This window comes from Pan paniscus, chromosome 11, assembly GCF_029289425.2.
Source record: "Pan paniscus chromosome 11, NHGRI_mPanPan1-v2.0_pri, whole genome shotgun sequence".
NCBI classification, from domain to species: domain Eukaryota; kingdom Metazoa; phylum Chordata; class Mammalia; order Primates; family Hominidae; genus Pan; species Pan paniscus.
The window spans coordinates 97,377,158-97,392,107 of NC_073260.2; the positions used below are offsets into that span (position 1 = coordinate 97,377,158).

A 14,950-nucleotide genomic window follows, 5' to 3' on the forward strand; every position below is an offset into this window, starting at 1 on the left:
TATTTTTCCATTTTGAAATGTTTGCATTATGCCAGCTAAGGATCCCAAATCAGAAAATCTGAAATCCAAAATGCTCCAATGAACATTTCCTTTGAGCATCAAATTGGCGCTCAAATATTTTTGGATCTTGGAGCATTTCAGATTTCAGATTTTTGGATTTGGAATACTCAAACTGTACCTATTATCAAACTAAGTCCTGATACTAACAATAAACTATATTAACTATGAATCTGCCATCCTTCTCCAATCCCAAGTTTTCTTAAAGTGGAAAAAAAAACATGAATGAAATCTGAGTTTCCCCCAAAATGAAAGAGAAAAAAAATTTACCAAATGGCTTTTCCCCTGGTCCTGTTGTGTTGCTATTGTTCCAAATAATTCTAATTGCTTTAGAATGCCCCATGCATTTCTCAAATAAAATGAGCAAAATGCTGGACTTACTACTTATGGTTTAAATATTGGAAGACTGAAGAATAAAGACAAGGATGGAATCTAATATCTTGCCTTCTACCTTTTAATTATATATGTATGAACTGACACAGTTATGGAACTGGACAGTACTGACATGTAACTGGGAAAATTATTTTATATTTGACTTATAAAATCATAAGCCAAGACCAGGCACAGTGGCTCATGCCTGTAATCCCAGCCTTTTGGGATGCCAACGTAGACAGATCACTTGAGGTCAGGAGATCGAGACCAGCCTGGCCAACATGGCGAAACCCCATCTCTACTAAAAATACAAAAATTAGCCGGGCATGGTGGGACATGCCTTTAATTCCAGCCACTCGGGAGGCTGAGGTAGGAGAATTGCTTGAATCTGGGAGGCGGAGATTGCAGTGAGCCAAGATCATGCCACTGCACTCCAGCATGGGCAACAGAGCAAGACTCAGTCTCAAAAAAAATAAAATAAAATAAGCCAATTGATTGAAAATTTCTGTTACTGTGTCAAGCTTGCCATGCAACATTGACTGATTCCCTTGGCTTATTGGACAAGATATGTGAATAAAATCTTCTAACTTTCTTCCAGCAACAAGAGTTTCTGAATTCCCTTAACTTATATCATAATCTGCAGAAAGCCAAACTCTGTGACATAAGGAGGCATTAGCTTTAGGCTTTAAGTTAAGCCAATGTTAACAATATAAGGATCACCACTAAAGGAAGAGAAACAGTCTATCTAACTTTCCTCAACAGGAGGGCAAGAGAGAAGAGAAGGAAACAAAAGACATAAAATGAGAAAAAAAGGACCAGAGAAAATCATGGTGTGGAAAAGATAGGATAAGGTGGCAGACGTTATGCCAAATATATGTTAAAAGACAGGAGCTCACATCAAATTCAGACCAGAAAATCTTAGATTCTAGAATCTCAATTCTAAAACACACACACACATAAAACTGTGTGCTCTTTCATGAAGTATACATTCAACATAATGGCACATAAGATTGTGAATAAAGGGATATAAAAATATATAGCAAACTAATACTAAATAAAGCTAGTATTGCAACATTTATACAGAAAAAATTATTATAAAGCTAAAAATTAGGGATATAGATGGTCATTATGTAATGATAAAACAGAACCATCTACTAACTGATAAAACCTTGTTAGATTTTATTCACGTGTCATGTTCAGGAAAATATTGTAATCCTGAAATTACATATGCATCTAACAACAAACTTTCAAAGCTCATGAAACAAAAAGTGTCAGAATTAAAGAAACTGACAAATCCGTGAACACGGTGGAAACTTTCAGAAATTAATCAAAAAGACTGAAAATTACTAAGGAAATATTTAGAAGATTTTAATAACACTATTAGAGATCTGTTGAATATTCATTAACCCCTTGCTCAGTTATTGAAATACACATTATTTACCAGAACACTGCCTGTTTATCCACAAAGCACATCTCTGTTAATAACAAAATTCTCTGACCAGAATGCACCTAAATTAGAAATTAATAGCAAAACATCCTGTCCCCCAAAGTAAGAATTCCTATAAAGATTCAGACCAGGACCAAGCCTTGGGATCATAGGGATCCTGCTGAGGACCTTGTGATGAACCAGCTGGTCGCTGTGCCCTCATTCTCATCTCATCCGTGGCTTTCAGATGGTGGTTTGAGAAAGACTAATCAAGTGCTGTGCGCGCCACTGGCTGAGACAACTACCCTGTGAGGGCAAAAGATGCCTCCGAACCATGCTCAGAAGGACCTGGGCTTTAGGTTTGCCTGCTTGCTTTCATCGGCTGTGGGCTGTGCCTGCGGATCCTAGCATGGGTGCCTTGCACAGACTCCCCTGGTGGTCAGGTATGTGAATGCCTTTGGTGCAGATGATGACCTGGGGGCAAACCCAGAGAGAGCACGGGGTAGATCATTCCAGCAGTGTGAGCGCTGGAATCAGACACATTCCTGGGCTTGGATCCACCCTCTGCCACCCTTTTTGAAAGCTGCTTCACCTCTGCAAATCTCAGTTTTCTCATGTGTAATTGAAAAGTAATGATACCTACCTTCAAAGGTTGTTAGTAATATTAAGTGATGTAGGCTAAGCCCTGAGGTGCCTAGAAGAGGTTGGTATCCTTCTAATATAAACAGCAACACTGCTGTGCTGACGTTTGTGATATGAACATGAGGGACACTTTTCTCCAGAGCACTAAAATGAGCCAGCCATAAAGGAGGAGCAGACAGGGGACTGGATGGTGAGGGGGGCTGTCTTTGTGGGGCTTCTGCTCACGTTGCCAAGTGCTTCATTTAGCCCTCCAAATGCATGCAGCTCTTGCTCTCTGTGGCATGCTCCTGGACTTCTATGAGAATTTTTTTCGGACCATTTCATGCTGTTGTTCCTGTCTATATGGTTTGTTTATATTTTCTGCTCCTTTGTGTGAGAATTGTTTAGCTGACCGTGGGACTTCTCACTCAGTATTGTGTTCTGAAAGGAACCAAGGTTCCCCAGCAGGCTCAACTCCAAGTAGCTTTCCCCCCCACCACTCTGTGGCTCTTTATTATTTACGACTGTGCTTTTTAAGCTCCCGTTTTCTTAGGGGCATTATCACACCAGAGTTTCACTGCTGTCCAGAGTTTACCTCTCTGCATGAATGTCTCTAGGCTGATTGCTCTCTGCTGAGTACTAACGAAGGAAATCCAACATTCCTGTTCTACTTTGGGCTTTCTGATGACACAGGAGCCTGGCTTGTATTCAGTACACATATATTGATGTTATATGACTTGACTAGACCATAAAAACAATAAATACCTTTTAATAGCGCCTACTATGGACCAAGTGCTGTTATAAGCACTTTACACAAATTTAATTGTCAACCTGGGGGCGGTGGCTCATGCTTCTAATCCCAAAACTTTGGGAGGCCAAGGTGGGAGGATCTCTTAAGGCCAGGAGTTTGAGACCAGCCTATGCAACACAGCGAGACCCCCCCACTCCATACAAAAAAAATATTTAAAAATTAGCCAGGTATGGTAGCACATGCTTGTAGTCCCAGCTGTTCAGGAGGATCACTTGAGCTTAAGAAATCAAGACTGTAGACCAGGCGTAGTTGCTCACGCCTGTAATCCCAGCACTTTGTGAGGCCGAGGTGGGCAGATCACAAGGTCAGGAGATCGAGATCATCCTGGCTAACACATTGAAACTCCATCTCTACTAAAAATACAAAAAATTAGCCGGGCGTGGTAGCGGGGGCCTGTCGTCCCAGCTACTCAGGAGGCTTAGACAGGAGAATGGCGTGAACCCAGGAGGCGGAGCTTGCAGTGAGCTAAGATTGCGCCACTGCACTCTAGCCTCAGTGACAGACTGAGACTCCATCTAAAAAAAAAAAAAAAAAAGAAAGAAATCAAGACTGTAATGAGCTACTGCACTCCAGCCTGGGCAACAGAGTGAGACTCCAACTAAATAAAAATTACTTTTTATAATATCCCTATGAGATAGGTACTACAATTATCCTAATTTTACGGATGAGGAAATTAAGGTACAGAGAAGCTAGGTAACATGTCCAAGATCACACAGCATATACATGGGAGAGCCAGGATTTGAACCAAGGAATCTCGCTCTGGATGCTTTCATAGATTACGTAATGTTAGCACTCAGAAGGCTTTAAGGTCCAACCACCTCATTTTAAATTTGATACTGCTGAGGCCTAGGTTGGAAGATAACTTGCTTAAGATCATTTGGATGGGCTAATTCATGGGCAGAACTTAACTAAAAATATAATTCCTTATTCCATAAGGGCTGGAGAAGAAAGTAGGTGGTAGTAAAAGTTATACACAAGTGAAAACACAGATGAAAAACAAGTGAGCTCAATTTCAGTCATCTCCTTTCAATTTAATTGTTGTGTAAGTACTACAGGAAATAATGTAGTTTCATATCTGTGATTATTTTGTGCAATTTCACCACAGTCCTGTGAAGACAGTATAGCTACAGTTTATCCATATGGGAGATGGAGTTAAGGAAGACTAAGTCCCTTACCCAAGGCCTATCAACAGTGAATAAATGTGGAAGTTGAGACACAAACTCAAGACCTCCACCCCTAGTTCTCCAGACTTATCATTCTCCAGGTCCACATCCTTAGCTCTCAATTCCAGCCACTTTGAACTGTATTCAGTTCCTCAGCCAGATCTCATCACTCATGTCCAAGTCATGAGTTTTCTTTCTTCTTTTCTCCTCCTTTTCTCCTCAGCCTCACCAGCTCCTGCTCATTCATCAGTTTCCATTTAGGTATCTCCAGAGACCTCACACAACACCTGGAACACAGGTTAGACGCCCTCATAGCTACTCCCTAAATACCCTGCATTTTTTCATTATAGCCCCACTCATGGTATATATCCCCTACTAGATTGGGTGTTCCAGGAGGGCAAGATCACATCTGTTTTGAAAGGTAGCACAGGGTGATGGTTAGAGCCAGGCTTCTAGAATCGGGCCTGACTTCACCTTCCCAGATCCAACACTCACTAGCTAGTAAATGCACGTTAAGTTACAATAGCTAAGCCTCATCTATTATTAGTGGGGTCTTAAAAGTCCTCATCTGATATATATTTGATAAAGACTAAGTTAGTAATACATATAAAGTTGCTAGGGGAATGTCAGGCATACAAGTATTCAGGAAAACATGTGGCAAAAATAGAGGCTCAAGAATAATTGTGGTGGCTGGGTGCACTGGCTCACGCCTGTAATCCCAGCACTTTAGGAGGCTGAGGTGGGTGGATCACAAGGTCAGGAGATGGAGACCACCCCGGCCAACATGGTAAAACCCTGTCTCTACTAAAAATATGAAAACAAGCTGGGCATGGTGGTGCGCACCTGTAGTCCCAGCTGCTCGGGAGGCTGAGGCAGGAGAATCACTTGAACCCAGGAGGCAGAGGTTGCAGTGAGCCGAGATCGCGCCACTGCACTCCAGCCTGGGTGACAGAGCAAGACTCCGTCTAAAAAAAAAAAAGAAAAGAAAAATTGTGGAATGAAAGTATAAATGAACTAAACTGTTTCAGATTTTCCCATTTTCTTGATGCTTTTAACATATTCCTTTGCACCAAAGGTGCAAATGGCTCTTCTCTATCAACTTCGTAAATTATGTTTGGGAAGTTTGATATTCTTAATATAAAGCTATTTCTCAAATGAAAGTAGGAATAAAATAACCCTCTGTTTCTTCTAATGGATCAGTTTGAAACAGGTCTTTGGATCTGAAAACGTTTCAAACTTTATATATAATTTCCTACCCCCAAATGAAATCACCAATGAGGTTTGAGTCAAACTGCTGTTGACTATTTTGGATGATGCCATTGATAAAATCCAGTTTGGCTGTTTGGGGTGTGTGAGCCAATTTAAGCTGTGTTTTGGCACATCTCAAATGGATTTTCCACTTCCTCCACAGATGTACGAGTCAGCAGCAAGCAGGAATATATTGATGTTTATTTTATCCTGCTGTGTCCCTAGGCAGGCATTTCTGAGTTTCCATGATGTTTTAATAACGAATTAATAGTGACATGAAAATATAGTTTTGGAGGTTTTTCCTGATTCATCATAAAGGATTTTACTTTCCTCAAACCAGATTTCCCCCACTGGATGGTCAGCAAGAAAAACAGAACCTGTTCATCATCAGCCTGAGATGCTGTTATTGTTAAAATACAGGAGAGAACATACCTATTTTTCCATTTTGTGTAAAACTCCATAATATGTGAATGCATAGTAAAAATTTCTACAATTGAGTCGGAAAATTATCTCACCTATTACTCAAAGAAATTACAATAATCAGTTGTTAAACATTTACTGTGAAGCAGATAATGTAATTGGTAATAGTTAAGTGCCTCATTTAATTTCCAAATATGTGTGATAAAATCTCTATCCTTATTTTTTTTCACATGAGGAAAAAATATGACTTCAATTAAGTAACTTGTCCTGAGCCACACCACTCAGTTGCAGAGGTAGACTCGAACCCATATCTGTCTGACTTCCACTCTCATACCGCTACTCTGTGCCCTGGGTTGCTTTTTAGGACTTCATGTAGGATCATTGTACTTTATAAAACAAGAGCTCAGAATCAGGGAGAGTTGCTAACATTAAGTGAGAATGATATCCAAAGGGTAGCGTAGTGGTAATAAATACTAGCTCTGAAGTCAGATCACTTGGCATCAAATGCCATTCCCACCATTTACAAGCTGCTATTATTCTTATTACTATGTACCTTATTCTGCAATATATTGCTTTACCTAAGCTTTTAGGGACATGTTCACTGTGTAAATCAATGCTTCTTGTATATACCAACTTATTTAAAACAAAACAATTTTGTAGGTATTATTATACCCATTTCACAGATGATGATAAATGAGACCAATAGAAGTTAAATAACTTGCCAAAGGCCACACAGCTGGTGAGTGATGGAGAACGAAGTAAAACTCAAGTGAGCATAATTCTAAAAGCCATCTTCTCGTTAGTGTTTCTCACTATCCAGGTCTGCCTTTGCCTTATTTAACTGAAGTTAAGCCATCCTTTACCTGTGATCACCTAGCCTCTCAGTTTGGGGGGATCATTACAGCGGGTTTTTAACTCCCAATGTTCTGGTCCAGTTTGCTTTACATGTTCTTATTTATACATTGTCAAGGATGACCTCAGGACAGTACAGCAAGGACACAGTGGCACTTCACATTTTGTTCCCACGAAATGACTGGGGCATAATCTCAGATCATCTTCCTTTAGAATGTGGAAACATCAGCAGAAGAATATTAGTCTTTATACAAGTCAAATCCAAAATGACACATGTGAAAAATAATAGAGCTGACTTTCAGCCATGATAGCTTTGGCACACCTCACATCCCTTTGTTCAACCTCTCTTTCCTCAACGGAGAGCTGCATTCCTGGGAATTTCTGTTGTGCACTTTTCCCACTTGCCCTGCTGTCATTTAAAGGTGAACATTCTAGTTTTGCTAAGAAAACCCTTTCCTTCATTTGTAATGAACAGCAATTTTATTACTTTTGACCTTAAAATGAGTTTGCTGCCTTCAAATCTTTTCATTACTACCATTAGTAAATTCAAAGAAATATTTTCAGGTGGACTCAAGTTAGAGGCTAACTCTAAACTGCTACTCAAAGCATGGTCCATGGTCGAGCAGATTCTCATCACCTGGGACCTGGGTAGAACTGCAGAATCCCAGGACTGTCCCAAACAACCTATTAAATCAGAGTCTGCATGTTTACAAGAACTACAGGTGATCTGTAAGCATGTTCAACTTTAAAAAGCATTGATCTAAAAAAAATGCAGACTACAGATGGTTAGATTATAAAAGAAACAGCCAATCAGCAATGTGCAGAGGTGTGTTACTTAACTGGATCAGCTTTCTAAAAGTCAGGCCTGGTGGGCTCACACCTATAATCCCAGCACTTTGAGAGGCCAAAGTGGGAGGATGGCTTGAAGCTAGTAGTTCAAGACCAGCCTAGGCAGCAAAGCAGGACCCCCCATATCTATGAAAAATTCGTTTAATTAGCCAGGCATGGTGGTGCATGCCTGTAGTCCCAGCTACTTGGGAGGCTGAGGTGGGAGAACAGCATGAGCCCGGGAGGTCAAGGCTGCAGTGAACTATAATTGTGCCACTGCACTCCAGCCTGGGCAAAAGCAAGACCCTTGTCTTTAAAAAAAAAAAAAAAAAAAACCCTAAACAGCTGACAATGTCATTATTTTATGTAATGACAAGTCCTCAGTCCACAGCTCCTGTGGTTGTGATGATACTAATTTGGAAAAGACTCCTTCATTTTAGGAATCAGCAGCCCAGACAAAGTGGCTGATAGGGGAGAGGCCAGATCATTCCAGGCAGACGAAAGAGAGGTCACCTTAGCTGGAATTCTGTACCTTCCTCCCAGCAGACAGCATCAAGAGCACCAGAAGTCTGCCTGCCTGTCCAGGCCTGGAACCTTAGAATACAATTATTAAATAATATTTGCAACACCATCTCCTTCAACTGCCATCACACAGGTGGACTGGTCTAAAGATTTAGCTTAAGGCCCACTTTTATTTTGGGAGGAAGACTTCATCACATCATCGCCTTCTGGGGTGGTAGCAAGTCTTAATAATCCTCCCTTAGAGGAGGCTTTCAAAATCCTCCTGCAAAATTCTGGTGTTTTCTGAACTGGACCTGGGTACTCGACTGCTGAAATTAAATCATGGTCCTTTTCCAAAAATGGTAGCCTGCAAAGAGGGCCCTAATTCTTCATCCCTCCCTGTATCCCTGACTCTTTGTCATTTCAGTTTGTAGTGCCCTCTCTGATACTAGGCTCAGCTACTTAACTGGCTTAGGTTGATAAAATGAAGCAGAAGTGATAGTGTACAATTCTGAGCCTAGGTTGCAAAGAGCCTCATGTCTACATCTCATGTACATGAAATGTAGATGGCAGTGGTACAAAAAAATAGAAACACATGAGGCTCCTGGCAACCTAAGCTGAGAATTGTACACTATGACCTTATACTACCTTAGCCTGCTATAGTATAAGGAACTGAGCAAAGTTGCCCCAGCCAAGGCCAGCCTACTAAGCCTATAGCCAGGCAACACTATATATGTAAGGAATCCCAACCAAGGTCAATACATCCATCTAATCAACACAGCTGACTTAGACTCACAAGCTATGCATGCTCATTATTGTATGCCACTGTGGTTTGTGGTTATGTTACACAGCATTATTGTGGCAATAGAAAATTGATACACTGGCCGGGCATGGTGGCTCACGCCTGTAATCCCAACACTTTGGAAGGCCATGGCGGGCAGATCACGAGGTCTACAGATCAAGATCGTCCTGGCCAATATGGTGACACCCTGTCTCTACTAAAAATATACAAAATTAGCTGGGTGTGGTGGTGCTTGCCTGTAATCCCAGCTACTTGGGAGGCTGAGGCAGGAGAATCACTTGAACCCGGGAGGCGGAGGTTGCAGTGAGCCAAAATCATGCCACTGCACTCTAGTCCGGTGACAGAGTGAGACTCCATCCCAAAAAAAAAAAAAAAAAAAAGGAAAAGAAAGTTGATATACAAAATAACTAATTAAGTTACTGATGGATATTCCCCTTCTAAAATTCTTATTTATATTTAATTTTCTCCTGAAAATATTAACTTCCATTAAGGGTATTTAGGGACAAGCAAAGCAATGTATCACATGAAAAATCAAATAAGAAAGCTCAAAATAGTCAGTAGTTTGGCAATGAACACTTGTTTTCCTTGCTATGATTTTCATATTACATACATGTAACAGTCAACTATCCATAAGTACCATGATGCCCTTAGAACATATGAAATATTTCATCTCACAAAGTAGGCACAGTATCTAGTTAAGGGGTTGGACTGGGTAGTCTCCTTTATCTCTAACATTCCATGTACCAGACACGGTGATGCACGGAAAGAGACAGGCAAGATCGTCAAGCTCTACATTCAGGTAGTGCATGCCCTGCCCCTGAGGGAGCAGCTGCCAAGACAAAAGGTGTGTGTGTTCCTCAGTGGGCCTCACCTGCCCAAAACTTAGGGGCATGTTACCTTGTTGACGCATCTTCATGGTTCGTATCCTGATTGCCTCTCCTCGAACTCGCCCTTCACAGAAATAAGCACCATTGATCTTACTAGCCTTTTCTCTCTTCCAAACAACTTTTTTAGCCCATTCTCTGGTCACATCTTGAGTAACTTCCAGCGGATCCTGGTGCTGGTTCATTAAGGCTTCAAAGTCCCTTCCTATGGTGATGGGCTCATGGGGGCGCCACCCAGAGGCAATGCAGGTGAGAGATGTTTCAGCATCAGATACAAGAGGTAGGGAATTGATCAAGATCAAGTCCATGGCACCTTCCACAGTTCCTAAAAGGAAAGAGAGAGAATAATGTATGACTAAAGTTATTAACATGACCCCAGGGGTAAACTGGTGCTCACAAAGCCTTGTCTTAAAGTTGTGTGAGGATTCTTTCTAAAATGCTATTCTGACCATGTGCCTATCTTCCACTGGACAAAATCCAGAACTCTTTACCAAGGCATCAAGACCCTTCATCAGCTAGACCCTGCTAACCTCTCCTGCCCCACTGCATACCCTAGTTGCAATGGACTACCCATTATTCCCCCAACAAGCCATGCACTAGACATAGCTGGGTATTCAGGAAATGTATGTTGTATTAAGATGAATTAATAATAATGACATTATCATTATTCATTTAACTATTAGTTATCAATTGATGCTAATGTGATACTGTCACGATAATAAAGTATTCTAAAGAAATATATCAACTACATAAACTTATGCCTTATAGAGTCTCATTTTTAAAGAATTGCACAATTCCACATTAAATACCTCAAGATAAGTGACAGACAGTGACTAAGTGAAGTCTTCATTTCACTCAGGGCCTCATTTACTCCATCAGGATTCTTGTAAAGATTAAATAAGATAAAATACATAACTTGCCAACCACTCTGTCTGTTATATATTGCATACTCAGTGATTATTATTTCATTTCTCTTTATTCTGTTTCCTGAACACTTAGCCCCAAACCTTACCCTCTCCCCAAATGTAAAAACAAAAACAAAACCTTACCCAAACTTTAAATTTTATGAATTTGTTCTGTAAATGAGGAAGTACACTTTTAAAAAGAAAATCCTCTCACGTTATTTTCTCACTATTTCTCTTTCTTTCTCTCTCTCCCCTCCCCACCCCTCCCTTTTTTGATTTCTAAAAGTTCTAACATGAGCAGATAGAGTCTGTGTCTATTCTCTCCTCTTTAAATGTGGAAATATCAGGGATGGAAAATGTTCTCTAGCTCCAGTGATGGTTGGCTCTCAAATGTGCATAAAACAATCAGGAGACTAGAAAAATCAATTGAGTGATGAGGGCCCAACTAGAGTCTCAGAGACCTTTGTGTAGAAGTGATTCAAATAAGCTACATGTTATCTTATTGAATACCCATTAAATTCAGCAACTCTGTGAGGTATGCACCATTATCTCAGTTTTAAATATGAAGAAATGAAGGCTCAAAAGATTGAGCAGCTAGTTTCATTTTCCACAGCTATTGAAGGCAGAGCTGGGATTCAAATGCTCACTGGTCTTTCATTCCTTGGATACAAGATATTCTTTCCTACCTCAAAGCCTTTGCTGTTCCTTCTGCCTGGAATGCTTTTCTCCACTCTTGGCATGGCCACCTTCTGCTTGTCCTTTGGGTCTCAGCTTAAGTGCCACTTTCTCATAGAAGGCTTCTCTACCTGCCTTATCTATAATACCTATACACTCTCATCCCATTGACCTCTAATTTGGCCTCCTGTTTTATTCATACAGATTACCATAATTTGTGATTATTTTATTTACTCTCCCTCTAAATGATAAACTCCAAATGTTCTGTATAGGAACAGGAATTTAGGAATTGGTTTACAATGGAATGTTCTCCGTAATCTCAACATATAGAGGACTTAAGTATTTGTTGGATGAGTGTATGGATGGATGGGATGGATGGATGGGCAAATTTTATTTCAGATCTGCCTGACTGAAGTCCATCCATTTGCTCGGCTTCCAATTCTAGAATAATAAGGTTAAAAATGAAAGTGCGGGCCAGGCACAGTGGCTCATGCCTGCAATCCCAGCACTTTGGGAGGCCGAGGCAGGGGGATCACCTGAGGTCAGGAGTTTGAGACCAGCCTGGTCAACATGGTGAAACCTTGTCTCTATTAAAAATACAAAAATTAGCAGGGTGTGGTGGTGGGTGCCTGTAATCCCAGCTACTCGGGAGGCTGAGACAGGAGAATCATTTGAGCCCTGGAGGCAGAGGTTCCAGTGCTGCGCTCCAGCCTGGGCGACAAAGAGCAAAATTCTGTCTCAAAAAAAAAAAACCAAAAGTGCTCCCCCGAGTCTGAACTGACCTCCTTGCCCATATTTAACTGTTTTGGGGCAAAAAAACATTATTCCCAATGTTTTGGGGAAAAAAAACATTACAATTTTTACAAAATGCCAAAGAAAAGTGACCAATGACTGCTGAGCGTTTAAGGCTAATATTCATTTACCAGAATTTTTGAGCACCTACTTATGTCAAGCATTGTACCTGATATAAAGTCCTCATACAATGTGTTTTTAATGGCAATTGCCAGTGTTTACTGTATTCAGTGATGTTTTGAGGATAATCTTGGTACAAATTAAACCTTTATCTGAATGATTAGAAAGAAAAATTTCAAAGTCAAGTCTTCGTGTAAGCAGGAGTTACACCTGCATTTTATTGTAATATTAACTCATTACATGAGATTGAGGGAGAAAATCTCCACTAGAATGAGTTCCCAAGCCTGGCCTTGAAGCATCCATTTCACTTCTAGCCTCATTGGTAACTTTTAAGATCTCAGGACAGAGAATACAAGTTAGGATAGTAAAAACATTGAAAGAGACGACGAGCTACAAAGCCTAACAGTGGAATTACAGCCTCCAAAAATAACACCAGCACACACCTCCCCTTCCACGTACATACCCAGGCCTGACTCTGAGTGAACACCACTTCATCTCTTACACTCACACATTCCAGGCATGTTCCAGAAAGAGTGATCAAGAGGAAGGAAACACTGTAATTCTTTCAACTCCAGGTCAATCCAGCCCCATTTCTAGGGCCAGTCGAGAGTCTTGCCAAAACCACAGGATCTGCTCTGAGCTCACAGCAGTGGCAGTGGCCATGGTTTATTTAATAGCTTTAGGAAATAATACAAAATGCAGTTGATTTGAAAAGACAACCAAGCTATGTATAAATTATTTCTAGGTATGTATCTAGTTTCTTTTTCCTCTTGCTCCTTTCAGAGATCTCCCTTTACTTTCAGTGACGGAAAAGGAAATTGTGGCCTCTGGGACTCTGGACTTGACTATACTTCGCTACCCTTGTTCAGCATGCCGGTTAAGGAAGACCTCTTCCACCAGCCAGTACTCTGTCCTTTGTAACCCCATTTACAGTACCAGAAGGATCTTCTATGTGAGCTTTGGGTATAAGAAGACATACCTACCAGCTTCCTAGGATGAGTCTTGAAAATCACCTGCTTAGTTTTCTTAAAATGAGAATCTATAGTTGTATTTGCTAGTATCTGCCTAAAGAATTTCTAGAAGGTGACACATAAAAAGAAGAACAACGATGACCTATTCGGGGGAACTGGGTAGTTGGGGCACAATGGTAAAAGGAAGACTTTTCCCTATACGCTTGTGTGTACTGGCTTTTGAACAATTTGACTATTATTCACACATAAAAATTAAATGTAAAAAAAAATGTTATGGCCCATTCCTTAAAAAGGGGCAGCTGGAGGCTGGGCGCGGTGGCTCATGCCTGTAATTCCAGCACTTTGGGAGACTGAGGCAGGCGGATCACCTGAGGTCAGGGAGGGATAGCCTTAGGAGAAATACCTAATGTAGATGACAGGTTGATGGGTGCAGCAAGCCACCATGGCATGTGTATACCTATGTAACAGACCTGCACGTTCTGCACATGTATCCAAGAACTTAAAGTATAATAAAAATAAATAAATAAATAAAAGAGAGACAGAAAGAGAGAGAGAGAGAAAAAATGGCAGCTGGAAAAGAATCAAGAGCCATGGACATATATGTCCCTTTATGTCTCATCCTTCAGCCCTATATCTACTCCAAATCTCAAATTACATCCAAATAATGCATTTTTCTCTTTCTCTCTTCTTTGAACTAATAATAGGAAATGTGATGTTATCTCACAATGCTGAAAAATAAAGGAGTTAAAACTTAATGCTGAAAAAAAAAGTAGCCAAACAGCCTTTCAGAAAGAATAGAGCAGAGGCTCCACGACAATGAGTACAACTGTGGTCCGTGGCTTCTTGAAAGAGTTCTGCTGCTGACACCATGAAAGGCATGGCTGCCACTGCATATCTGGTGCCACTCAAGACATTTTCTATTAGAGACACTTCCTGAGAATCTTTGCCGGAAGACAGATCCTATCTGGGCTCATACCAATATCAATCTCTCTGCTTAATACCCTTTCTTACATTATAGCGCTATCCTCTCCAAATCATGTTGGGGACGAGTAGTGAGTTGTTTCATCACAACCATATCTAAAGGGCTCTGATCAAATTCATTAATAGTTTAATTCATACTTCTATCATGAAGGCTAATAATTTGCTGAAACAAGATGCATATTTAATATCATACATCTTATAAGTTTTAGAGATTAATGCTATTTTTCCTTAACAAAGATCTCTCAAGTACTTTTTCTTTTTTTGAGACGGAGTCTTGCCCTGTCGCCCAGGCTGGAGTACAATGGTGCGATCTGGGCTCACTGCAACTTCCGCCTCCCGGGTTCAAAAGAATCTCCTGCCTCAGCCTCTCGAGTAGCTGGGATTACAAGTGCCCGCGACCACGCCCAGCTAATTTTTTTTGTATTTTTAGTAGAGGCGGGGTTTCACCATGTTGGCCAGGCTGGTCTCGAACTCCTGACGTCGTGATCCACCTGCCTCGGCCTCCCAAAGTGCTGGGATTA

At 40.8% G+C, this 14,950-nt stretch overlaps 1 protein-coding gene and 1 long non-coding RNA gene across 6 annotated transcripts in view; one reads left to right on the top strand and one right to left on the bottom strand.

Annotated features, from left to right (window-relative positions):
• LOC117981663 (uncharacterized) overlaps positions 1 to 14,950 on the top strand; it is a 111,936-nt gene that overhangs the window by 92,250 nt on the left and 4,736 nt on the right. The window contains exon 3 of the long non-coding RNA XR_008619744.2: positions 13,261 to 13,429. This is a non-coding gene — a long non-coding RNA (uncharacterized LOC117981663). The remainder of the gene's footprint in view (positions 1 to 13,260; positions 13,430 to 14,950) is intronic.
• The window catches only part of TEK (TEK receptor tyrosine kinase), a 122,537-nt gene that overhangs the window by 63,516 nt on the left and 44,071 nt on the right, over positions 1 to 14,950 (bottom strand). For all 5 annotated transcript variants that reach the window (XM_034967271.4, XM_034967272.4, XM_008956111.5 and 2 more), the window contains one exon: positions 9,999 to 10,310. In XM_034967271.4, coding sequence (XP_034823162.1) covers positions 9,999 to 10,310 — 312 coding nt within the window. The remainder of the gene's footprint in view (positions 1 to 9,998; positions 10,311 to 14,950) is intronic.